Source organism: Monodelphis domestica, chromosome 3 (assembly GCF_027887165.1).
Source record: "Monodelphis domestica isolate mMonDom1 chromosome 3, mMonDom1.pri, whole genome shotgun sequence".
NCBI classification, from domain to species: Eukaryota; Metazoa; Chordata; class Mammalia; order Didelphimorphia; family Didelphidae; genus Monodelphis; species Monodelphis domestica.
In genome coordinates this window covers 291,145,865-291,173,648 of record NC_077229.1, presented here as the reverse complement: position 1 = coordinate 291,173,648, position 27,784 = coordinate 291,145,865, and the positions used below count along the sequence as shown (strand labels likewise).

The following is a 27,784-nucleotide window of genomic DNA, read 5'->3' as shown; positions in this document are numbered from 1 at the left end:
AGTGGACATAACAGAGAAGTGTTGAGCAGTATTGTGAGTAGAGGTATAATTGTGCCAGAGACAAGCCTATGATTCTACCAAATCCTTCTGGGGCTATTGCCACTTAACCATGGGCAGGGCTCATTTGCCAAGTGATTACCTTAAAAGAATTTACAGCCCTACCCAACGTGTCTAAATTATTTCTATGGATTTTCAAGAATTGAATGAGATTGGGGGGGGGGGATAATTAACTTCTTGGTTAAGTCATTTTAGATGATATATCCCAAATCTGCCAATCATTTGAAGTTATCATTTTTCCCTAATGAGAATCACAGCTTGCATCTTTACAGTGTTTTAAGGCTTTACACAATGTGGTGCATATGTTATATTTAAGTATCTTATACACATGCATTATTTCCTTGAGCCTTGCAACAACCCTCTGAGGGAGGAGCTACTTTTATCCTCATTTTTACAGGTCAGAAAATTGATACTGTGGAGGTTGAAGGATTTAAATTAGTGCCAGGGGAAGAATTTGAAGAGTTTCCCCCAACTCTAAGTCCAGCATTCAACAAATCCCTCCAAACATCCTAAACTATGTGATATGGTTGATCAAGGCAAGTATTTGCTTTCAGATGTTACTGCAATTGTAAAGGTACTTCTTCAGTGAAACCATTTTGTCTCAGAAACATGAAGGATGCTCAGATAAAGCATCATCCATCAGAGTCAAGTCTCAGTGACTAGAGAAGAATTCTACTTGGATGTTGAGAATTCAAGAGAAGTTTGAAAAGCTATCAACTAAGTAGTCACAGGGAGTTTGATAGGTTTAGTCATATGGATAACAAAAGGAAAGAATTGGCCTTTGTAGAACACTGTCTCTTTCTCCTTTGATTTCAGACATCCACACAAATTCACAAAAGTGAGCAGACAAAGGTTTCTCAGGAGAACTCCATACAGATAATGTACTGCTAGTGTAGTAACTTTCATAGGCATACGCAGAAACCATTAAATGCTCTGCAGTATATCTAGGCTCTGCAAGTACATCAGAGTCTTTTTAAATCGGAAAGGCAAGAAGAGTTTGGACCACAGTACCTGGGTTCTTCTATCTTTACTCTTTTAGGAAAAAAAAAAAAGGCTAAGGTATCTTTCATGGCAACTGGGGATGCCATAATATGGAATATCTGCTTAAATCCCTCTGAGGAGCAAGAGTTAAAACAGAGAGAACTATAGAGGTATTTCATATTCTCTACTCTAGGATTTATAAAGGCTTATGTGTTTGAAGTTTTAGCTTTTGTAAAATTAACTGTAATATAAGAAATTAAAAACCACTGTTTGGTTCAGTACAAATATATCTTTCCGAATCAGTTCTCCAAGGATATCTAAAGATAATAAAATAGAAAAAATAGATTAGATTTTTGAAGATATATTCTAGAAACCCAGTGGGGTTTTCTCACTTGAAAGAGCTCAGAAAATTACAGTAATTGCGAATTAAAAAAGAAATAGCCACAGAGCATGGATATATTTATATTTTAACTTGATCAGCTTCCTAAAAGTCATGTTTTGATTTTACTTTAGCAATTTAAAGGCATAAGAATGTTCATATTTCCCTTTAATTTTCTCCCCATCACTATCATTGTTGAATTCCAGGATATTTTCCCATCTTAGCTTACGGTCTTCCTCTCCATTTCATCTTTTACCAGGAGATTTAAGAATTTTAACATGTAGGCTGATGACTTAAAATAAATTGTCTCACATCTTTTCAAAACAAGGGAGGAGAGAGTATGGTGCAATTAAAAGAACACTAACTCTGGAGTCAGAGGATCTGTGTTCAAGTCCTGTGAGATCCTAAGGAAGTCACTTAACATCACTGAGTCATAGTCTCCTCTTCTATAAAGTAAAGTAGACTTAAATGGCCTCTGGGGTCCCTTTCATCTCTAAAGATATGATTCTATGATTCATCTCTTCTCCATCCATCAGAAAGGATGAATTTACAAGATCTTAGACATTGAAATTTCTATCTCTAACCCCAAGGTTTTGTTCTTTCAAGATCAGAATGGAACTCATCATTTCCCCCATCCCCAAATCATTTTTTTCCCTTGACTATCCTTTTTCTGGTAATGGCACTACCATTTTCCAAATCACTATCATTAGGAAACTTAGAGTAATTTTTGTCGCCTCCTCACTCCCACGTAGTACCTGCTCTCACACTACCCTGTCCTTGACAATGCAATCCATTGCCAGGACCATCTGGTTCAGGGTGTAATAAGAAGACTGGAAAGCTATATTAGGGGAAAAGCTGACTTAAAATTTTGTATCTGAGAAAAGTAGACAAGGCAATAAAAAGTGTGCATTTTTGAAGTGTTTTTCACCTAGAGATGTTTGAGAAATTTAGCTCTCCTTATTTTAACATTATTAAAATAGACTATATAGTTTTTATTTTTTAGAAAACATATAAGTAAATGCTTATTTTTTGAGATCTATGCCCTACCATTTGAAAGATTCTGTAAGACAGTTCTGTCCCTTTGCCTCCCACCTCTTACCTCAGAGTATTATTTCCCAGACATACATATACACATGCATTCCATTTCATTGTCTGTTGCCCACATTTGTGAGATGGTTACCATTTACTCTTAGCATGGTTGAAGATTTTCATTTTGGCTTCTGACAACTGTCATTGTGGCATGAATTCAGGATTTAGCACAAACTTACATTTTCCACTCTCTACTGCATTGCATTAATAAGCAATTCATAACCAAAATGAGCACCTTGGAGACCTTGGCATTATGATATGGGAATGCTGGACTACTGTTGTAAAGAAGACAGGAGAAGAAGGCTGCAATAGCAATACGGCAGCTTGGCTCCATTCTTCCGCCTTATCATGTGCAACAACCCAACCGCCTTCTCTCTCTGCCCCACCATCTTGTTACCATGGAGACTAGATTATACCCGTAGATCTCGTTGTGAAGGGTACAAAATTCCAAGCAAAGAGACTCTCAAGCTGGGGTGAAATGTTTATTTTGAAACAGCTATTTTCAACTTCAGTATTCCTCAAAATTTGAATTCATGAAGGTAGCCTACATTGGTGTAACTGAACAGTAATTACCTCATTATTGCCTTATGAGGCTGGATGTCAGTGGGCTGCTTTTGTAAGTGGATAAAAGAATAAAAATCAAGCTGGAACACCCCCTCAGGCAATGATTACAATGCCCCCTACTTGCTGCTTGTACACATCTGAATCAGGCAAAACCTTAGGTGTTTCTCAAAATGAGGTGGCTGAAATTTTACTTCCTGGGATCTCTGAACATATAAGGCAGCAAGTGGGATACTGAGAGGAGAAGGGTTGTTTGAAAGGTCTCCTTTCAAACTTTAGAAATGATCTAGATTTAGAGTAAACTCCATATTCAGTTTTCTTTTCATTAAATGTCAAGGCAGTGTCTTGTATTGTAAATAGCACTAGATTCAAATGACACACATACATATATAATCCTTCTAGACTTCAATGCCCTTGGCTACAAAATGGGGCTTTTGACTAAATGATCAATAAGTTTTTCTCAGCTCTCAAATTCTATGAGTCTATGAAGTAGGAATATTAATGAAGGAGGCCAGTTTTTATGGTGTGTGAAACAATTACCATATTTATATTGGTAGTTTATGGTATTTTATATTTATTTTCACATTATTATGGTATTTATTAGATTATCAATTATTATTACATATTTATGATGTCATGATCACTATCATGGGCAACTGGCTAGAACAGTGCAAAGAGTGCTCGCCCTGGAGTCAGGAAGATTCATCTGCCTGAGTTCAAATCTGGCTCCAGACACTTACTAGCTATGTGATCCTGGACAAGTAACTTAATCCTGTTTGCCTCAGTTTCCTCATTTGTAAATTGAGATGGAGAAGGAAAAGGCAAATCAGTCAAGTATCTTTGCCATAAAAACCTCAAATGGCATCACGAAGAACTGGAAACAACTGACAAACTTCTGAACAAGGTCACTGAGAATTCTCTCGTCTTTCTTCTATGAATTGCTGAGCAGATCTCATTATTTTGGACCAAAAAACCCCAAACCTATCATACCTGAGAATTTGCAGATAAGAAAGGTAATTGGTTGATAGAAACATTTACCATGTGTCATTAACTCACACTAAGCAGGTGGTCACAAAATATTTTTGCATGTCTATAACCTCTAATCTAGAAAGGCAAGGTAGTGTAGCAGATAGAATGTTGCTGTACTGGAAGGTCTCAGTTCAAATCTTATCTTTGAAATTATGTGTCTGGATGAGTTGTCAACTTCTGTGTTCTCAAACAAGAACTTACGACTTATCTATGAAGTCATGGCTGAGCTTTAATGTGCATTAGAGGGCAGCAAGGTGGCAGAGTGGATAGAGTGCTGGCCTTAGGATCAGGAGGACTCCCATATTCCTGAGTTCAAATCTGGCCTCAGACACTTACTAGCTGTGTGACCTTTGACAAGTCACTTAAATCTGTTTGCTTCAGTTTCCTCATCTGTATATTGAGCTGGAGAAAGAAATGGCAAACCTCTCCAGTATCTTTGTCAAGAAAACTCCAAATGGACTCAGTGGAATTGCGTGTCAGCTACGGGGGAGAAGGAGAGTGTGTGGGGGTTGGGGGAAAGGGAAAGAACACGAATCATGTAACCATGGAAAAATATTCTAAATTAATTAAATAAAAATTTCAATTAAAAAATGAAAAAATAAACAAAACAATCTAAAAAAAGAAAAGAAAGCCCCAAATGGGGTCATGAATAGTTGGAAATGATTGAAAATGACTGAACGATAACAACCAACAATATACATCAGTAGGGTCAAACAACTAGAAATGGGGCCACTAAACCATCCCTGTGGCCACATATTAACTTAGAAAATAACATATTAATATTATCTATATTTTATTGTATTTTAATTTATTTTGTTAAAAATTTCCCGATTACATTTTAATCTGGTTGAGTTTCCTACTCTGGGGAATGTTGCTGTACATGATGCCTGTAGGCTATATGTTTGACACCTCTGGTCTACATGACTTTAGTGAATTCCCATACCATATATTCCCCACATTAATGACATCATAGCTCCTTTGAACAATCATATAAAACATTTAAAAGAACCAGGAGCTAAAGTTCATATCATGAAATGAAAATAATGCTAGTTTTTCACATTTCTATATTTCCACAAGTATTTTTATCATTTGATCTCAAATCCATAAACTCTTCTGAAAATATGTTGTGTAAGGGATAGAGGACAGAATCTGGACTTACCACCAACATTTATGTGTTCTGTACATTGTACCTATAGTGCCTTTTACCAAATAAATGTGTAACTTTATCTACTTCACTACAACTCTCTAAGTTTCAGTTTTTTCATCTGAAAAATGAGGATGATAATATTTATATGACCTTTATCATTTGACAGGGTTGGAAAAATTAAATTAAATAGTATAAAGAAATTGCTTTGTAACCATGACATAAATTTCAGATATGATTATTTTTACAATTGGTATCAATTTGGATAGGAAAAAAAGAAAGACACATTGCCATTTTAGTCTATACATGTGGGGGAAGATTGAACAGTGAGGGAAAACTAAAGCCCATTAATAAGGGAACTTACGGATCAAAAGCTGCAAGCAGGAAGTTGAGCAGTAAGCTGATAGACTGCTCCACGTGGATCTGGTGAGTGGTTGGCATCCTTTTGTTGAGCTGGTAAAAAATGGTTGAAAGCACAGCTTCCAGGCGGGCCACGTTTAGTTCTATATTTGGGTCCAGGTTGTTCAGAGCGTTTTCTCTCAGAGCTTCAATGACGTTCCAAATGTCCACCAGATGTACTGTACATGATCAAAGGAGATTCAACAATTTCATGAAAAAAAAATCAATATTTTAGAAAATATTTACCAAATCCTCCAATTGTAGGTTCCATCAGGGACTAAGTTTCTTATTTTCTTAATATTATTCCACAGAATCCCTTTAAGTACCAAAATATGTTCTTTTTTTCTCATTTTTACCTCTATTCCTTCCAGAGTCTGGGGTTTGGTCTCTCTTCTTAGAGCTAATGGCATGTCCAATAATTGGTGATATCTAAAAATGGAAGGGAATATCCCCTAGGAGAGAGTTTCCTGTTGGTGTTTAAACTAGAGCTGAATGATCACTTGTTCAGGATATCATTGGAGGCACTCTTACACTGCCTATGAGTTTGGGGGCCAGATGATCTTTAAGGTCCCTTCTTGCTTGATCCCAATTAATGCTAATGTCTTCCTTCTCTTAATTATTTCTAACATCCCATATGTATCAGGACAGCTAGTATAAAGATTCATTTTTTATCTAAAGCAGGGATTTTTAATCTGGGAAACCATATTGAGGTTATTAAGTCAATAAAAACTTACTAAGCACTTATATATGCTAAGAACTGGGGAAAAAGTTGAGACGACAAAGAAAAGCATAAAACAGTTCTTGGTCTAAAAGAATTCCTTGTCTGTTGGGAAAGAAAACACACAATCAATGAAGACCAGTTATATCCTAGATTAACTAGAAATGGTTAACAAAGGGATGGCACTGAAATTAAGAGGGTTAGGAAAAAACTTGTAGAAGGTCAGAATTAAGGTGGGACTTGAAGTCAGAGAAATCAGGGGTTGAGATGAGGAGGGGGAGAATTCCAGGCCTGAGATATAGTTAATGAAATTTCATAAATTGGGAGATGGACTGTCTCATTTGAAGAACAGCAAGGAGGCCACTTTGATGGTAGAGTATGTGACATTGAGGGCAGAGGAGATTAAGAAGGAGCTGTCAAATGGAGAGGAGAACCAGGAGAGAGTAGCATCCTGAAAACCTAGAGAGATTTCAAGGAGAAGATGGTGCTTGATAATATAAAAGCAGTAGGAATGTCAAGAAGGATGATGATTAAAAAAAGGTCATTAGATTTGGTGGATAAGAAATCATTATTCATTGTATAGAGAGTGAATGATGAGATCAGAAGCCATAAAGTTGAGTGTTAAGAAGTGAAAGGAAAGGAAGTGGAGGCTTTTATTGCAAATAGCTTCTTCCTTAAGAAATTTAGCCACAGGGGGCAGCTGGGTAGCTCAGTGGATTGAGAGTCAGACCTAGAGATGGGAGGTAGGTCCTAGGTTCAAATCTGGCCTCAGACACTTCCCAGCTGTGTGACCCTGGGCAAGTCACTTGACCCCCATTGCCTAGCCCTTACCACTCTTCTGCCTTGGAGTCAATACTGTGTATTGACTTCAAGACGGAAGGTAAGGGTTTAAAAAAAAAAAGAAATTTAGCCACAAAGGAAAGGAGAGATATGGGACAATTGCTAGCAGGAATAAATGGCTCAAATGAAAGACTTTTGGGGGTGGGAGAGAAGTGGGCATATTTGTAAGCAGTAGGGAAGGAATCATGAGATAGGGAGAGATGGAAGATAAATAAAAGAATGGGGAAGATAGAGAGGATAATCTGCTGGAGAAGATGGGATGGAATGAGATTGATCACTTGTACATATAGAAGGGTCTGTATCATCAAGGAGAAGGAATATTTTTTCATGTGGGTTAGGGTTGAAGGATGATATAGTGATAGAAGCCATCTGGGTGCTGTGAAATGAGGAGAGAAGGTTTTGGTGACTGATCTAAATTTTTTTCTGTAAAATATGAGGCAAGGTTCTCAATTGATGGGGTGAGGAGAGGGAATGCCAGGAGAGATCTGAGCAGGGATGAAAATATTTTGAAAAGGTCCTATGGTGAGTGTGATAATAAGTTTATTAGGGATGTGTAAAAAGATTGCTTTGTAGCACTAAGGGGCCAGTTGAGGTTATAGAACACAAATTTATAGTGGATAAAAACATAGATTTGTGATTTTTATCCAGCTTCATTGAATATCATATATGTAGAAATGAAGGCAGCAGATGGTGAAGACAATATAAAGCTGAAGCTTGGCAGGGAAAGAGTGGTATAACGATAAGACAGTCAGACACTCAAGAAAGGAGAACAATATAGAGTTGAACTGGTTTATCAATGGGTAAAGGAGGGGAAAGAAGGAGGATATAGCTAGTGCAGGGATCATAATTTTGGAGAGAACTGAGAAGTCAAAGGATTAGAGGCCACGGCATGGACTATCTGTTTTTGACTCTGAAGTTAACCCTCTATCTAACATGCCATGTTGCCTTTCTATAGTGAATCTTATTATCCTCATTTTAAAGATAAATTATCTAAGGCTCAGAGGAATAAAATAATCTTCCAATGGTCACATGCTGGTATTAGAGGCAAAAATATAACTTTGGTCTTTCTGATTCCAGGTCCAGAAAAAAAAAATTCAGTCATGTTAATTTTCTTGGACTTATCTTCTAATTAATTCATGTTTATTATTAATCATTGATAATGGACATTAATCAATTCATATAAGCTTTCATATTGTGGTTTTCTTATGTATCCAATCTCTAATATTTATGGGAATTATTTCTAAATGGGAGTTAATTAGGGGAGTTCACTGAACAATGAGTTTACTGGGAGGTGAATCACTGAGTGGCATCTCTAATGGTGCATACCAGTCTGAATAGAGTGACAAAATAGATTCATGGACTTAGGGGATAATATGTTGAGAGTTCCATGCCCATTAACAACTTATAAAGAAGACCAGACATCTCCTAAAGTGTTTATGATTGTGGTTGTTTCCAGGATGGTAGTCTAGATGCTTTATCAAGTGGTCTCTGATGGAAATTCATGTAGACCAATAAAAGTGAGATAGATCCATGCCCTTTTGACTTTTTTAGGAGTGCAAGATTGCTAAGAGTTATGGGAAATGGGGAGAGAAGCCTCTTTGTGAGCACAGTCTCTCTCTTCCTCCATTCTTCAAACCCTATCTCTAAGTGGAGTACCTTAGTAAGAAGTATGTTGAAATGGCATATTAACATATCCGCTTGGCTCAAAAGGAAAATTCCTGATTGGCTTTTCCAAGTTCAAGAGATGGTGGTAGCCAGGAAAGTACTAGGGTACCAAGAGTTACTACTGAGGCACATACTACCATTTGATAGAGGATAATGTGCTTTCATATAGTCCAAGCTAACAGTTCAAGGATAAGGCAATTATTGAAATTTTTCATCCTAACCAAAGTAGAGGAGGTTTACTAGGTTTTGTGATAGTATATAGACTTCTAGACAACTTATGGTGTTTTATTGAGAGATGCTAGCTTTGAGAGTTATCTCACAGGTAATCCAAAGTTTGTAAGTTTGTGTCCTGACCTTCTAAAGTGAGGAGAATTCTAGAGCAGCAAGGCTCTTAGAGAGTGAAAAAGTCAACTATATGGTTCCCACAAGTGAAGGAGCACAAAGGTGCTCTAGTCATAACATGGAAGAACAAATGATCTGTACTTACTCCCCACTAGTATGGTATTTGGGCAGTGTAAATCTGAAAAAAAATGAAATGATCTGCCCAAAAGACATAATGTGCATTCATCTTCTGGAAGAGTCCAAACCATGTGGCATTATGGCTTTCTCACAGATAGGTAGCTGCTAAATCTTTGAGTTTATCCCTTCCCTGCCCAGTGTGATTTTACAAGGTCCTCTCCATTAAATGCAGTCCATACTATGGCAATATTTCCTTCAAAGCTTTACTAAAATTGATAGTTTGTCATTCTCCATTGAGTTTCTAAACAGAGACCTTTTTTTCTCCTTTTATTCTCTCACCCATAAGATTTCTTTAAATCAACTAGACTCATCTCTAACTCCTTTCTTTTATGCTATTGTCACATATTTTACCATCTCATCTTCAAAAGTTTCAGCTGGTCAAATAAAAGAATCATTCTCCTGTGAATATAAGATGATTAAGCTTTTTTTTTTTTTTTGATGATTTTGGTCTCTGAGAACCAGGAATAATTGGGGTAATTTCTAAGGCAAACTATATTATCTTTTCATCTTTATTCATAAAGATAAAGAATCACGGAATCAAAGAGTTAGAAAGGCTTACACAAATTATTTTGTCAACCCTTTTATTTTAGAGGTAAGAGAACTCATGCCTAGAAAGATTAAGCAACTTATCCAACTACTTGACTGAAGAATTAATCTTCAAACCTCAGTTCTTTGCCTGCTAGGATAGAGTTCTTAACTACATGATGTTACTTCTCAAAAAATATTCATTCATTAATTATATACTTTATTAATATAATTCATGTCATAATTTTCAAGGCAGGTAAAAATAACATGTCTTGCTATTATATTAATTTCTGCCTGTTTTCTATTGAAGGAGTTGGAGGTTAGGATGGTGACAGATATGCAAAAGAAGCATTAATCAATTATTTTAAGCCATTCATAGAAGAATTATAGAAATAGTAATTTTGTAACTTTGTTGTTAATTATACAGATATAAATATATTTATATATTTCTTTCAAGAAAATCTGCACATAACAGAAGCCCACCATTTCTTTTTGTATTTAAAAAATTTTTCCCATGGTTACATGATTTTTGTTGTCTCCCTCCCCCTTTCACTCTTCCCTCCCAGAGTTAAAGCAACTTCACTAGGTCATACATATATTATTACTCAAACCCTATTTCCATATTATTCAGTTTTGTAATAGAATAATCTTTTAAAACTCAAACCTCAAATCATATACCCTTATAAAAAATGATAAAGCATGTTTTCTTCCAGATTTATACTCCAACAGTTCTTTCTCTAGATGTGGATAGCATTCTTTCTCATAAGTTCCTCAGAATTGTACTGGAAAAGCCCACCATTTCTTATATAATTCTTTGTATATTGAAATGTTTTTGGTCATTTGTTAAATTTGCAATAAAATATATAAAAAATAAAGAAGACATTTTCCTCATCAACTAGCTCCCTATTTCCTCATTTTATTCATTGGTATCATCACTTTCCAGAATGGGGTCTGGCAGGCCTATTATTTCAATGACTTGTCATAGAACAATGATATTAGTGGAAAAATCACAGACCTACAAGAGTCAGAATACCAAGTTCCTTGATCAGTGTTAGTTGTGTAATCTTGGGCAGGCCATGTATCTCTCAGACTAAATTTCCTCATGTGCAAAAGTAAGATTTGGACTAGATGACTTTGAAAATGCCTTTCTATAAAACACATTCTTATTGATTCATATTTTCTACAACTCATAAATAATGTCTATTAGTTTGTTTTATACTTTATATGCTTTAAATGCATAATTATATATTATACAGGATGTTCAAAAAGTCTTAGCTCACTCAATTAAACATTTAGGTCTTAGATTGACAATCAGGAAGACCTGGGTCTTCAGACACAAATAAATAAGACCTCAGACATAAGGTTTTGGACCCTGGGCAAGTTGCTTAAACCTGTCGGCCTCAGTTTCCTCATCTCTGAAAAGATCTGGAGAAGGAAATGGCAAACCACTCTAGTATCTAGAATCTTTATCAATTTTAATGGGGTCAGAAAGAGTCAGACAACTGAAATGACTAAACAATGAGAATGATATATACCAGGTACTGTGCTATATTTGGGGGGGGGAGAAAGAAATATTCCATTTTTAAGGAACTCACCTTTTAAGAGAGGAACCAACGTGAAAACAGCTATGGAAAATGAGCTATCTCCAAGATAAAATAGGATAATCAACAGAGTGAAAATATTAGAGTAAGAAGGAATCAAGAATGGCTTCTTCAACAAATTGGGGAGCAATCTTCATAAAAACGTCTGACAAAGGTTTAATTACTCAAATTTACAAAGAACTAAATCAATTGTACAAAATTCAAGCCATTCTCCAATTGATAAATGGGCAAGGGACATGAACAGGCAGTTCTCAGCCAAAGAAATCAAAACTATTAATAAGCACATGAAAAAGTGCTCTATATCTCTTATAATCAGAGAGATGCAAATCAAAACAACTCTGAGGTATCACCCCACACCTAGCAGATTGGCTAACATGACAGCTATGGAAAGTAATGAATGCTGGAGGGGATGCAGCAAAGTAGGGACATTAATTCATTGCTGGTGGAGTTGTGAACTGATCCAACCATTCTGGAGGGCAATTTGGAACTATGCCTAAAGGGCAATAAAAGACTGTCTGCCCTTTGATCCAGCCACAGCACTGCTGGGTTTGTACCCCAAAGAGATAATAAGGAAAAAGACTTGTACAAGAATATTCATAGCTGCACTCTTTGTGGTGGCCAAAAATTGGAAAACGAGGGGATGCCCTTCAATTGGGGAATGGCTGAACAAATTGTGGTATCTGTTGGTGATGGAATACTATTGTGCAAAAAGGAATAATAAAGTGGAGGAATTCCATGGAGTCTGGAACAACCTCCAGGAAGTGATGCAGAGTGAAAGGAGCAGAACCAGGAAATCATTATACACAGAGACTGATACACTGTGGTACAATCGAAGGTAATGGACTTCTCCATTAGGGACAATGCAATATCCCTCAACAATCTGCAGGGATCTAAAAAACACTATCCACAAGCAGAGGATAAACTGTGGGAGTAAAAACACCAAGGAAAAGCAACTGCTTGACTACAGGGGTGGAGGGGATATGACTGAGGAGAGACTCTAAATGAACACTCTAATGCAAATACCAACAACATGGAAATGGGTTCGAGTCAAGAACACATGTGATACCCAGTGGAATCATGCGTCAGCTATGGGAGAGGTGGTGGGAGGGTGGTAGGGGGAGGAAAAAAATGATTTTTGTTTCCAGTGAATAATGTTTGGAAATGACCAAATAAAATAATGTTCATTTAAAAAAAAAAAGAATTACATGCAAAAAAAATAAATAAAAAAATAGGAAAAGTTAAAAAAGAAAAGAATGGCTTCTTATAGAAGGTGAGATTTCAGTTGGGACTTAAAGGAAACCAATGAAACCAGTAGGCAGATATGAAGTAGAAGATCCAGAAATGGGGGCAGGCAGTGAAAGTGCCTGAAGCCAGAAGATGAAACGTTTTGTCCAAGGAACAGCAAAGAGACCAGAGTCATTGAATCACAGAGTATATGGTGGTAAGGGAGAGGAGTTGTAAGATATAAGCATACTAGGAAGGTAGAGGGATAAGTTATGAAGGGCTATGAATGCCAAGCAAAGGTTTTTATATTTGATCTTGGAGCAGACAGGGAGCCACTAGAGATTTCAGAGTCGAAAGTTTCTCTGTTTCTTGCTATGTGTCCACTTGGGGGAAGGTCCTGTGAATGGAAGCTTAAGCACATCATCCCAGGATTATAGGAAGGGTTCTCTTCCCCTCTCTTTAGGTCCTGTATCCCTGGGAAGTAGGCTTGGGATTTTGCTCTCTTTCATGTGATGGTGTTAGTTTCCCCCTACCAACACTCCTAAAACTTGAGCCATATTCCAGACCAAATGCTATTGCAAGCCCAGTTCAGTGGGACTGTGGATTCGTTACATGGCAGCTCCAAGTTATATAGGAAATGTATAAGTAGTGAACCTAATCCCATTCTCCTCTCTAGAGAATAAGGTATCTGTAGGAGAGAACATTATCTTTTTCTCCTTTCTTGAGCAGAGTAGGAATGTTTGAATATGTGTTCTTACTATATATTTGAAGTAGTTATTCCTTCAAAAAAAAACCACCAAAAAACAACCCTAATCTTTTAAGTGGTTAAATGGACTGGCATGTAGGAAACCTCTAAAAGTGGAGAATAATTAGTGAGGGTTTGAGCCAATGGCAGCAATTAGATACTCCCAAACACTCTTAAAGATATGGAAGAACCTTGAGGAAGAAACAAAATGAACATATCTGTATCAGTCATTTATACACACACAATTTACTTACATTGATATTGAGGTCAAATTATGTAACTAAGATATAATTTGGTTTCATTTTTTAAATTGAACTGAAGTAGTGACTTGTGAAATCAGTAGGAGGTAAATTATTAGTTTAGCATGTTATGTAATATTTCATATACTTTTGCCAAACTTTATTAGTGACAAAATCCATTATTCAAAATAAAGCCAATTTAACAACAGATATATGCATATTTTAATAAAATAAAGTTATATCTTTTAAATTTTTAAATAATTTTAAATGATTTTAGGTATAATGGGAATTTAAAATATACAATTAAACTGCTTAGTCTAGCCAGATCAGCTTGATAGAATAGTCTTTCCATCACATCATAGTTACTTTCTTCTTGTTTTTTAATTGTTTATTTGGACACTGGAAAAAAATTGATTTTGCCATCTCCCCCCACCAATGGACAACCCTCAATCCTATACCACCATTTCCCAATTTAGAAAAAAATCTTTCAGAAAAGTGAGCAAGTGCTTTCTACCTCTGCAAAAGTAAGCTAATCATTCCCATATTCTTGGCTGAAATCTGGTGTTTAAGAGAATTCTGCCTGTCCAATAATATGAATTTCTTAAGTTCCCATCTTCAAAGATAGATTTCTTGAATATGTTTCTCTCTGAGCCTAGAAATAGATTGAGGATAACATTATGTGAGGATGACTGCTGGGTGACCATGCCATATAACTATGACTTCAGTAGTTCAGGGTTGATACTGATACAAGTATTGCAAATATTGTCAAGAAAATGAGTTAGCAATCATGCATAGCCTATTGTGACTTACTCCTAAAACTGTTCAGAAAAAGATTATACAAATACAATGTCTCAAATCCTTTGGAACATTTAATTTTATTGCTTATTCAATATATCTTCTAGTTTTAACATCTTCAACAAAGTTATCTGTACAGATTTGTTTTTCAAGAAGTTTATCCCCACCTCCCCAATCCAGTTTTTAAATTATTTTTTTAAACTTATCCTATTCAAAGATATTTTCAAACATCTTCTCATCTCTCCTGTGGTCATTTCAGTCCTGATCTTTGGATCAGCAGGGCTTCTTTAAAATGATAACTCATACAATGAAATGGTGTATATATATATATATATATATATATATATATTGACCTTGAGTGCCCCTCTTCTCTGCCTCCACATTTCATATAAGTAAACTCATTTTGCTTTTTGACCATCCTGTCTAACAATGGAGAGCAATAAACTGCAAACTTGCACTTCCCCTCACTAACTTTATTAAAACGATTTCAATTTAATTTCTTTTAGTTCTTTCATATCCCTATGTTTCCCTCTCTCATTTACCTGCCTTGCACCATTATACTCTCATCTCAGAAAATCATATTAATGTAATGTAAAGACAAGCATTCTATTTTCAGAATAAGTCCCTCAAAGTAGCTCTACCTACTGTACTTTTGGGGGGAAGGTAGGTAAGAACTGGTTGTGGTGGAGGACCAGATCTGTGATTTCACTGGAATAGGGACTTGGCACCAAATAAATTCCCTCTACCAATGTAGATCAGAAAATTGTTGTACAACTGATAGTCTTGAGTTGCTTGAGGGCTGAGAAGTTAAGTGACTTTCTCAGAGTAAATCACTCAACTAGTATACATCAGAAATGGAACTTCAACCCAGGTCTTCCTAATTCAAGGTAACTTTCTGTCTACTACCTCACACTGTTTTTTGTTTTAATCTGCTGTCATCCTGCCCAGAAAACAATTATGTTGTTGGTAGAAAAGTGTAACATTCTTCATTAACCTCCATGGTGTTCAATGCCCTGTTTCATTACAAGAGAACAAATAATACTAAATGAATTTTAGTATCAAAACCAAGAAATTAAAAATAAAAAAATAAGAAATGAAGGTCTTATGTTTATAAGATTATGCATGGAAGAAGGAATATAAGGTATATATAAAATCAGGAACCTTTCAGCTCCCAAGAATTGGGATAATTAGGGGCAGCTGGGTGGCTCAGTGGATTAAGAGCCAGGCCCAGAGATGGGAGGTCCTAGGTTCAAATCTGACCTTATACACTTCCCAGATGTATTGTGACTCTGAGCAAGTCATTTAATCCCCATTGCCTAGCCCTTACCACTAGTCTGCCTTCAAACCAATACATAATATTGATTCTAAGATGGAAGGTAAGGGCTATAAGAAAAAAAAGATGGGGCTAGCTCAAGTAACTTAGGTTCCTATTCCAAAAGATACAAGTTCATTGTAATAATAACAAGTAGCATTTATATAATGCTTTAAGGTTTGCAAAGTGCTCCAAAAATTTCACTTTTTTTTTTCAAACTACAACTTTGATATTCTCATTTTACAGATGAGGCAGAGTGTAACTGACTTGACTAAAAATTCATTTGAAAAAAGGAAAGAAATAAGCAAAAATCTTTTAGGACACAGAGAAATTGACTTGTAAACAATTCTATCTTTAAAATATGTTTTGTTGAGACAACTAGATGGCTCAGTGGATAAATGGCTAGGCCTGGAGTTGAGAGGACCTGGGTTCAAATCTAGTCACAGATACTTCCTATGTGACCCTGGGCACAATCACTAACTCATTTTCTTGACTATATATTTGTAATACTTGATATCAGTAGCAATACTGAACTACTGAAGTCATGTAACTCCCACTGACTAACCATAACTCATTTCTGCTTTGGAACTGATACTTAGTTGCTTTTTTTTGTTTTTCAGTATTTTATTCTGAACTAGTGGTAAGGCTAGGGATTCTGTTTTGTTTTGTTTTTTGTCTTTCTTAGCATACTATATGCTACAAACATAAGGCTTATTGACTGACTGACTGAAGTACCCCCCCAGCCCTGAGAATTCAGGATAATCTGAGGCCAACTTTGGTACTCTAAAATTACAGAACTCCTGTTTAGTAGGGAGTCTATAAGGGGTAACATTTAAAACTCTCTCAAGGTAGCTGCCATTGATATCCTGATATCTTAGTCATGACCTGGCTGTTCCTGACTGAAATGGATCCTTCTGGACTTGTGTCTGTCAGTCTCCAAATCCCCAAGCTTGAAAAGGATGCCTACACATGATGGGGGAGGAAGGCCACTCAACCTGGTGTTCATCATAAGCCAGCTCAAGAGCAGGAAACCAATCAGTGGTAAAAGTTTTCTAAATATGCACAGATGAACTAAATATTCTTAATTAGCTTTGGAAACAACAAGTAGCCTCTAGATTCTGAGTATAAGAAAAAAAATCCTATGACAGGCAAAATGAGAGATCAAGTTTGACTTATAAAAATATTTTTACAGTAAAGCAATAAAATTCATTTAAAGTACATAGAAAATAACATATATACCAATTGTATGTAAATATGTGCTGACAGGTCCTTGGATTTGGTTTACTTTTTTAAGTCTCACAGTGGGAAAGGACCCAACTCATTTATGTAGCTATGATATCTAAGCAAATGGTTCCCAGGTCTATATATTCACCATTAGTTTTCCCCTGAGCTTTAGTCCCATATAATTAGTTGTATACTGGACATTTCTAACTGAATGTCCCAAAGATATCTCAAACTCAACATGATCAGCACAAAATTCATTGTTTTCTCCCTGCCCCCCTCCTAAAGTCCTCTTTCCTTCCAAATTCCCTTATTTCTGTCAGAGGCATCACAATCTTTCCTACCGCTCAGGTTTATAGCCTTGGCATCATCCTGGATTCCTCACTCACTCCACATATCCAATTATTTGCCATCTTTTGTCATTTCTACCTTCATCTCTGAAACATTACCTCTTCTATCCACTCACACAGCTGCCTTCAGTTCAGTCCCTTACCACTTCTTGCCTAGATGCTTGCAACAGCTCCAATCCAGCCTACCCATAGGTGCCAAAGTAGTTTTGCATAAATCAGTCCATGTGATTTTCCCCCCTTATCAATACCAGCAGCTTCCTGTTGCTTTTAAAAGACCTATAAAACCTAACTCCTTCCTATCTTTCCAGTCCTGTTGGACATTATTCACTCTCCTGCACCTTGTAATCCAGGTAAAGCTTTCTTTTCCTTCTTTGATTTCTTACATACGATTCCTTGTCATCTTTGTGCCTTTGCTCTGGCCAACCAACATGCTTGAAATGCACCCTCCCCTTATTTCTGCCTCATAGAATCTCTCCCTTCCTTGAAGGCTTTTTTCTGCATGAAGGCTTTGCTGATGGCCTCAATTGCTAGCATCCTCCCTCTCTGTCCAAATGCCCTTATAATTATTGTTTTTTTTTATATTTACACTGTACATTAGGGTGTTTCAAAATATTAGTGCAACCTTAGCTTAAAATTGAACCAAGACTTTTGGAATGCCCTATTTATGTACCTGTTGTCTCTCCCACTAGAATGAAACTCTCTGTGTGAAGAGATTTCATTCTTTGTACTTTTATCCCCAGTGCTACAGTACTTGACATAGAGCATCCATTTAATACTTGGTAACTGAATGATTAATTGTCTCTCCTCAGAGACCATCTATTCTAACTCATATCTGACCAAGAATTTGCTCTAAAACAAATCTGATAAATGCTATCCAAGGTCTCCTTAGATATCTCAAGTGGACTAGGGAATCCATTCCCTATCAGTACAGCCAATTCTACTTTTGGAATTTTAAGCATGACTCTCTAATCTCATCCTAGTAGCAATTTTCACTGTCTGAGGAGAGTATTCTAAGTACAAATAAGCTTTAAATCATCCTCCATCTGAATTCAATTCATTGAGTAATACATTTTTGTTTTTCACTTATTTATTGTGTGTTCAGCAATCTACTAGGTGCTCTAGTGGATGTAAAATATTTGAAAAATATAGCCTTTGATTTTACGTGGCTGAATTTCTAAAAATTCTGAATCAATGAAGCCTGATTTAATGAAGTTTTTCTTGTTTGATAACTCAAATCATCAGGATTGCTTGATCTCTTCTTTCTTTAGTGTCAAAATAACATTGCCCTAAATATTTTGGTTTTTCACAAAAAACCTTGGAAAAATAAACTAATCTGAGACAAAAGGTTTGGGCTTTTTCTGGTACTTTTTAGCATAAAATCTCATTTTAAAGGTCTGTAATACAATTTATTACCATTAAATATGTCAGAACAGAAGTAGGGTAGGTAAAATAAATTATTTACCACTAGATGGCAGTGGGCATATTTTACTAAGCTGTACATATCTTAATGCCACATTGCACATCATATTGATACACACCAGGGGATACAGAGTACCAGCCATCCCCAGTCTCTGAGAAATCTGTACAATATGTTTATGTAAGTGCTAAAACTAAAACACACACACACACACACACACACACACACACACACAAATAGCACAATTTGTCAATACTTATTAGGAAACATGTCATGGGCCAGGAAAATGTATTCTTAAAGAATAATATTTGACAGTTCAAATTAATTTATCACCAAATAATAATATCATTTCTTGTAAACTCTAAATACTCATAACACATAGTAGATCTCTGAGTCAGATTTAAATTAAGGCAGAGATAAGTTCAATAACTTGCTTCTCAATTCAAGTATACTCATAGAATGTTCAAGTTGGAAGGAAACTGAGAGGTCAAAAAGTCAATTTAATTATTAATTCAACAAACTTTTATTAAGTCCCTACTCTCTGCCTATAAAATGCCTATAAAAGGCCTGGACATGATATAGAAAAGAATGAGAGAAAGCTAGATGTCAACTAAGAAGAGGAACAAGCCATGAGAGCTTGTTAATGAGCATTAGCCAGCGAAATTAGAAGGTAATCAGAAAAAGAGCTTGGGATTCTTAGTTATTCCATAAACTGGTGATTATATAAGTGTATGGAGAAATAGTTTTATGTATATGGTGGGCAGTGAAATGAATGTTTAACATTCTGAAAAATTGTTCAACAAGGGTTTATTGAAAACCTTCTCTCCGATGTTGTGGGTGATATGGAAGATGTAAAATTATGTCCAGGCTTTTAATGAAGCTACAGTATTACTGAATAGGGAATACCTTCCATATATGACTAATTGTAGCACTGTAGAAGAAATTCTATGACAAGGCATCAAAATGTGCAATACATATTAAAGTGCTATCAGAGTTCTAAGAAAGGGGAGATCATTATGGCTAGGAGTAGATAATGCAACAGCTGGGATTGAAGATGGACCTTAAGGGATAGGTAGAGTTTGGAAAGGTAAAAAAGGTGTAAGGAGAGCATTTTTGGCTAAAGGTAAAATATGATTAAAAGCATGGAGCTGGGAACAAATACAGGCTGTCCCCAAAGTCTTAATTTCTGAAGTAAAAATGCTACACACTTACCCACCTTCCAGTGCTGTTGCATCAAATGAGATAATAATTGCAAAGTGCTTAGCAAAGTGCCTGGCACATAGTGGCTGCTTTATCAATAAATATCAATATTTACGATAAGCTAGGCACTGTGCTAAGTGCTGGGGATACCAAAAGAATCAAAAGATAGTCCCTTCCCTCAGGAAGCTTATAATCTAACAGCAACATGCAAACAAACATATACAAAGCAAGTTGTATAAAGAATAAATGTGAAATAATTAACAGAGGGAAGGCACTGGAATAGAGAAGTAGGTAGGATTTTGATACTTAAAGGAAGCCAAAGAGGTCCATAGTTGGAGCAGAAGAGGGAGAGCATTCCAGGATAGTCATAAAGAATAGCCAGAGTGTAGAGATGGAATATAGTATTCCTAGAACAGCCAGGAGGCCAGCATCACTGGAACAAAAAGTACATGTTGGGGAGTAAGGCGTAAGAAGACTGGAAAGATAGGAAGGGACTTGATTTAGAAGGACTTTGAAGTTTAAGTAGAGGATTTTATACTTCCTCCAGGAAGCAATAGGGAGCCATCTGGAGTTTATTTCGTAATAGGGTGGTGTGACCAGTTCTGTGCATAAGGAAAGTTTAAAGTGGTTAAATAAATGCTTATTCTCTTCCCTTTACAACAGTTTCTTGTATGTTTTATACCCAAAGGTTTGAATTCAGACCTTAAATAGTTCCTTAAATTAGGTGCAACTGGACAGCTCCCAGTGCTATGGCAACATTCATTGCTGAAGCCATATATCTATAAGTGGCTGTGGTTACAGTAATGTTCTTCTACTTGACTACACCAGTTTTTCCAGGATTGTAATTCAGTTTTTCTCTTCTGTGGATCAGAGCAATAGACTCAACTTACTCTGGCAGCCTGTCTAATGTTAAGAATGACTTCTGCCAAAGCTGTTTTCTTTCTACTTTTTGATCGAAAGGTAAAGGTTTAGAGATTTAGACTGAGATAAGCATTCTAAAATATGGCCAATCTGTTCATTTGCTTTACTGGTTTACACACATTTGTTACAATTGAGGACTTCTTTTTGGGAAGAGAGTATAACCAGTGGGTCCTGACTGAATGGCAATGGGACGAGCATCAAAAAATATTTGTTTTAAAGTCACCAAATAAAAAGGGCATAAAAATTGGGGTGTTTTGTTGCTATCTTGTTAAATCTCATATATTTTATTATAAAGTTTTTAAAAATTTTTTTTCTTTTTTCCTTTTTTTCTTTTTTTTTTCTTTTTTCTTTTTTTAAAATATATTTTATTTGATCATTTCCAAGCATTATTCGTTAAAGACATAGATCATTTTCTTTTCTTCCCCCCCACCCCCCATAGCCGACGCGTAAGTCCACTGGGCATTAGATGTTTTTTCCTTTTTTTTAAGCATTTATTTTATTTGGTCATTTCCCAACGTAATTCATTAGAAACAAAGATCACCTTCCCCCCCCCCCTTCCCATTAGCGATGTGCAATTCCTCTGGGTATCAAATGCTTCCTCAACCCGAGCCCATTTCCATGCTATTGATTTCCATAGTAGGGTGTTCATTCAGTCTCTCTTCCTTCATATCCCCTCCACCCCTGTAGTCAAGCTGTTGTAATTCCTCTGTGTTTTTACTCCCACCTTTTGTCCTCTGCTTGTGGGTAGTGTTTTTTTCTCCTTGGTCCCTGCAGGTTGTTCAGGGACATTGCATTGAGACTAACGGAGAAGTCTATTACTTTCAATTGTTCCACAGTGTTTCAGTCTCTGTGTACAATGTTTTTTTGGTTCTGCTCCTTTCGCTCTGCATCACTTCCTGGAGGTTGTTCCAGTCTCCATGGAATTCCTCTACTTTATTATTCCTTTTTGCACAATAGTATTCCATCACCAACAGATACCACAATTTGTTCAGCCATTCCCCAATTGAAGGGCATCCCCTCATTTTCCAATTTTTGGCCACCACAAAGAGCACAGCTATGAATATTCTTGTACAAGTCTTTTTCTTTATTATCTCTTTGGGGGTACAAACCCAGCAGTGCTATAGCGGGATCAAAGGGCAAACAGTCTTTTATTGCCCTTTGGGTATAGTTCCAAATTGCCCTCCAGAATGGTTGGATCAATTCACAACCCCACCAGCAATGAATGTCCCTATTTTGCCAGATCCCCTCCAGCATTCATTACTTTCCTTCACTGTCATGTTAGCCAGTCTGCTGGGTGTGAGGTGATACCTCAGAGTTGTTTTGATTTGCATCTCTCTGATTATAAGAGATTTAGAACACTTCTTCACGTGCTTATTAATGGTATTGATTTCTTTGGCTGAAAACTGCCTATTCATGTCCCTTGCCCATTTATCAATTGGATAATGGATTTTTTTGTACAACTGGTTTAACTCTTTATAAATTTGAGTAATTATACCTTTGTCAGAAGTTTTGGTTATGAAGATTGTTTCCCAACTTACAAGATTTTTAAAAATGGGTGTGTATACACATACATGTATATATACACAGCATTTCAAAATTCATATATGTACATATGTATATAGAAATAAACCAAAATATACATATACATATAAAAGATGTTTAACCATATTAAATGTAAGCAAATTCAAGCATATATATATTATATAAGCTATATAATGTTTGGTTTCTTATACTTTCTTGGTATATTGAAGTGCTTGTGACTGTTGATGATTAAGTTCTCAATTAAAAAAAATAATTATCAAGGAATAACTACTGACAAATTTGTTTATGCACCTTAAATATTATATATCCATTTTAAGCACTCTAATTATAGTGTTTATTCTTTCCTTGGGAAGCAGAGAACAGACGGAAACAGTAGACTAAGTACTGTTTTAGCTTATATAGTAAAGTGACAAGATGGTACCTACCCCTGAAATCAGAGAACATAGGTTCACATCCTTTCACTAAAAGTTTACTATTTCTATGACCTTAGGAATATTGATAGCACTAGCCCTCTGTTTCTTTACATGTAAAATGGCAAGGTTAGATTTAAATTCTAAATCTATGAATTTAAGTATTGTGGACATAGAATTGTTCATTAAAAGTATACTTTACATAACAGAAATTCATTTTATAGAATTCTAAACTTTAGAAATTTATAAATCAGGTTGAAATTATATTGGGAAATAGAACATCTTGAAATTAAAAAAAACTTGAATTCAGAAGGCAGTATTCTGCCATATCTACTAGTGCTGAAGTGCCTAACATTCCAAGTAACATCAGCATTATTAAAAAATTTGTTTTAATGATATAGGTATGACAGACACTTCTATGGAAACTGACTAGGGTCCAACCATGACCATTATCTGGTTACAGAGGTCTACTGCACATAATGGAATGAGTCGCTGATTTTATGAACAAGTGGATATCTCAGTTTTTAGTTGCTATGGTTTCCTTTTAAAGTGTGCTGAAATAAACTAAATAGGTGGTATAAGATGAAGATTTCTGGGAAGATATTAGGAAACTAAAGGAATAAAAAGAAAAGTAAGAAATAAAAGGATAAATGCAAAAGGTATGAAGTTAATAAACCACACAAACAAATGTAGAGTATCTAGATATTGATATATTGCTTCCCATAAAGAGGAAAAATGAACTAAATCAATAATGGAATGTTTTTTAAATATCTACTATATTCAAGGTGGGATGTAAAAAAGAGATACTGTTAAGTATCATAATATAAACTGAAAGATTAGAAATATATGAAAAATATAATGAATGGTAAAAGGCACAAAGAAGTACCATATTTATATAGAGAATAAATGAAATAATGCATTCTCCAACATAACACAGGGAGGAAAAATTCCCTTTGTGCTAGTCTTGTGGGAACTAAATTCTATTACCTTCATGTACTCCCTCAGTGGAATTCTCTATTTGGATTTTTGTGACTGGCCCTCTCTCCAGTTTTTAAGTTGAGCTAATTATTTTAAATAATTACCAGAAAAAAAGTTGAAAAAAGTCATTTTTTTTCAACCTGTGGGAGGCATCCCAAAGTATAGTAGGAAATGGTTTTAATAGCAGAGCAAATAGACTTGAGGAGGGAAGTGCATTTGAGAAATTTATTCATTCGTTCAACAAGTATTCTGATGCCTGTCACCCTGGAATTTCTCTCTTTTCCCCTAATTATGCCTTCCTATCTTTGGTCTCCATGACACTTGGATGTCTAAGAGTCCAACACCTGAAGATGGGTCCACAAGGAAGTGATGATCATATGTCTCCTGATTGGTCCATCTAGTGGCATTGCTTGGTTTCCTAAACGTATGAAAGCTTACATGCGCCCTCCTACTTAGAGAATCCTCAATGAGGATTTAGTGTAACATTTCAGAGAGATTGTTGATCCCCATTTTGGTCAGGGTGAGAAATCTCAGGAAAGTTTTCTACTGTGTCTGTCTCATCAGTCCCATGCATGTGAAATTTTAAATCTGATATTTACTCAAGTGGGGTAATCATTGGGTTGCTTATTCAATCTTCTACATTTGAATACTGAAGAAAAAGGTTAAAAGTTTTATACAACATTAAAGGTAAACAACAAAGCTCTGGTGTCCTCCATAGAATAATATTAGTCCAGGTGGATGTTTGGACAATGCACAAATGTATTGCTCAAGATAATTTGGTAACATGAAAACAAAACACACAGATTCTAAGATGTTAAGGCTAAAACTAAGAAAGAAAGAAATTCCTTCCTTATTGGTGTTACTCAAATTCATCAAAAAGTCATCAGTTAATATTTCAAATCATATCTTTCCTCTGTCACCAACGTTTGCTCTATGAGAAATCTACATTGGCTTTATCATCATCCCACATGATGGAACAGTTTTATCATAGGCTGAGGATTCCCAGTGAGAAACATACGAGTTTTTCTCTGTGCTCCTCAGTAATCTTTAATGGGTTTGTTTATGTTTGGCTGTCTCTACCAACTTCCCCACAGGGACTTTTCTGTGAACAAAATACTCCAACTCAATTCACTTTTCTTTATTTTAAACAAATATCCGGAAGAATTTAGCCACAAAAACAGAAACTAAATTATGTATTTTAAAGTACTTTTGGAACAACATAAACCATGATGATTATGCTCCAGCAGTTCTGCATATGCCATCCATTTTCCTTGCTATTACTAGTACTGGTTTTCTGATGATTGAAACCCCTCTTTCTTCTTTTATTCTGTTCTTAATTTTAAAAAATAAGCTTATCTTCTTAGAAAAAAAATATTTTGTTGGTTCCAAGACAGAAGACTGGTAAAGGCTAGGCAATGGGGGCTAAATTATTTTCTTGGGGTGACACAGGTAGGAAATACCTGAGACCAAATTTGAACCCAGCACCTCCCATCTCAAGGCCTGACTCTCAGTGCACTGAGTCACTTAGCTGCTCCCTTTTCTTTCTTTTCTTTTTTAGAAAATTTCTATTGTAAATATCACTTCCATTAGGAAAGTTGATCTATAGAAAATGGAATTTGATTTGAGTCTTGAAGGAAGCAAGGAACACTCAAAACAGGGGTGAGGAGGGAGCACATTCTAGACAAGAGGAAAGATAGAAGGTAGAGCGCCATATGAGAAATAGTCAATGTAACAATATGACAACATGCATGGAGGATAGTAAAGTACAGGAAGACTGAAAATAGGCCATCAAGAGCTCCAAATACCTAAGAGAAGCCTTTAGATTTGATTTTGGATGTAATAGGGAGCCCCTGGAGTTTATTGAGTAGGGAGGTGATATAATCAGAACTGCTTGAGAAAAATCACTCTAAAAGATTGAGGTATATGTTAAAAAGACTCATATAGAATGATTTCCGTTAAAAAGGCAGAACAAAGTAAATTGTAAAACTAAAGAGAAAAGTATGCATGTTAGTGCATGTAATATACTCATGGTGAAGAATGTGGCATATTTTGGACATGTTCAATGAAGGAATTTGTTTTGCTTGATTATGCATTTTTGTTACAAGGGTTTTCTTTTTCTTTTCTCAATTTCAATGGCAAGGCAGGAGGATGAGAAAGTTGATTTCTGTGAATTAAACAAATTACTTTAAAAATAAAAATATTAACACTGTCGAGAAAATTCAATTGAAATAACCTTAGATTTAGTTGAAAAATACTTTTGAGTTAAATTTGCTTGAGGAAGGTTGTTTTGAAAGCAGATTTTTTCTTCCTTTCCTTTCTTTAAAGAAAGGATTTATTTTACAATATTTGAGTTAATCAGTTATTGGAATAAAAGCTGTTTTAGACTATAATAGGTATCTTCTAGCACTAGTTCTGTGATCCTAGGATATTAATAATCATAATGAAAAGAAATGATGAGGTGTCTTCAGTGACAATGGGGAATTCCCTGAGCTTGGAATATCACTCTCTCTTTTCCCTACTTCAGCCTACTAAATTCCTATGAATTCTTTAAAGCCCAACTAAAATATTTTTTCTTCTAATTAGTTTCCCCTGATCTTCTCTGTTGGGAATGACCTTTTCCTCCTAGGTCTCACACAGTATTTGGTTTGTACCTCTCTTTGGTACTTATTCATCATTTTGTTAGTTTAATATGTATTACATCATTCTCTTAAACTATAAGCATCTCAAGGTATATAGATGGTATCTTCTCTAAACTTTGAATATCCTTTAGGGTCTCTAGGTGCTTAACAAATGCCTGGTGAAGCAAATTGGTAAACATTCCAGGAGTGAGAAAGGGAAGGAATCTTTTTCCTCCTTCTATATTTAGCTAATATTAAACTGAAAAGATTACACTATGCTGCTGAATTATTCCTGTCATTGCCTTTTATTTTGCTTGCAAACTTGGGTCTCTGTTTCATTGATTCCAAAGTAATTTCTGAAAAAAAGATCTGCAGACATTATAAGGTGCCTGCATCATTAACCATGTCTGTGCTTCCCATGAGAATGACAGCCTCTTAGAAATTCTGATATTTGTATAGAACAAAGGTCAAAGTTGTTTTATTAGCATGCAGACCTAGTCACTATGTAAAACCTTTTGCCAGCAAGCTATACAGTACTTGAAGACTGGAAAGAAGAGTGAGATAGTTTTGGTATGTAAATTTGTGTTCAAATATACATAGAAGAATATACATACCCACACATACACAAATACATGCTGCCAGTCTCATACTTCTTATAATAAACTCATAGATTCTAGATCTTAGGAGGTCCAAAAATAATGGAAGGCAAGATAGTACAGTGACTGGCTGAACAAATTGAGGCATATTATTGTGATGGAATATAATTGTACTATAAGAAATGGTGAGCAAGATGGTTTACGAAAAACCCAGGAAGATAAGAGAGTGAAATGAGCAGAACTAAAACATCATTGTTTATAACTGTAATATTGTAATGATAGTCAACTGTGAAAGATGTAGCTACTCTGATCAACACAGTGATCCAAAACAATTCTAAAGAACTTATGAGAAAAAAATGTTATCCACCTCCAGCAAGAGAATTGAAATCTGAGTGCAAACCGAAGCATAATTTTTAAAGTATCTATATTTTCTCTTGCTTTTCCCCCCAAATGGCTAATATGGAAATATGATTTACATGATGTCACATATATATGATATTGCTTGCCTTCTTGATGGGTGAAAAAGGGCTGATGGGAGGGAAGGAATTTGGAATTCCAATTTTTTAAGAAAGTGTGAAAAATAAATAGCAAGTTTGGGAGAAAAATAAAACATTTCCAATGTTGCATTAAAAAAAAAGATACTGCAGTGTCAAGAGTTATTTGGAATCAGAAGTCTTGAATTCATATCTTGGTCGTAATACTTCTTACC

The 27,784-nt window shown here is 35.7% G+C and overlaps 1 protein-coding gene across 22 annotated transcripts in view; it reads right to left on the bottom strand.

Moving 5' to 3' along the window:
- Positions 1-27,784, bottom strand: part of DTNA (dystrobrevin alpha) — a 357,154-nt gene that overhangs the window by 138,703 nt on the left and 190,667 nt on the right. For all 22 annotated transcript variants that reach the window (XM_056823867.1, XM_056823866.1, XM_056823869.1 and 19 more), the window contains exon 4: positions 5,605-5,818. In XM_056823867.1, the coding sequence (XP_056679845.1) occupies positions 5,605-5,818 (214 nt within the window). The remainder of the gene's footprint in view (positions 1-5,604; positions 5,819-27,784) is intronic.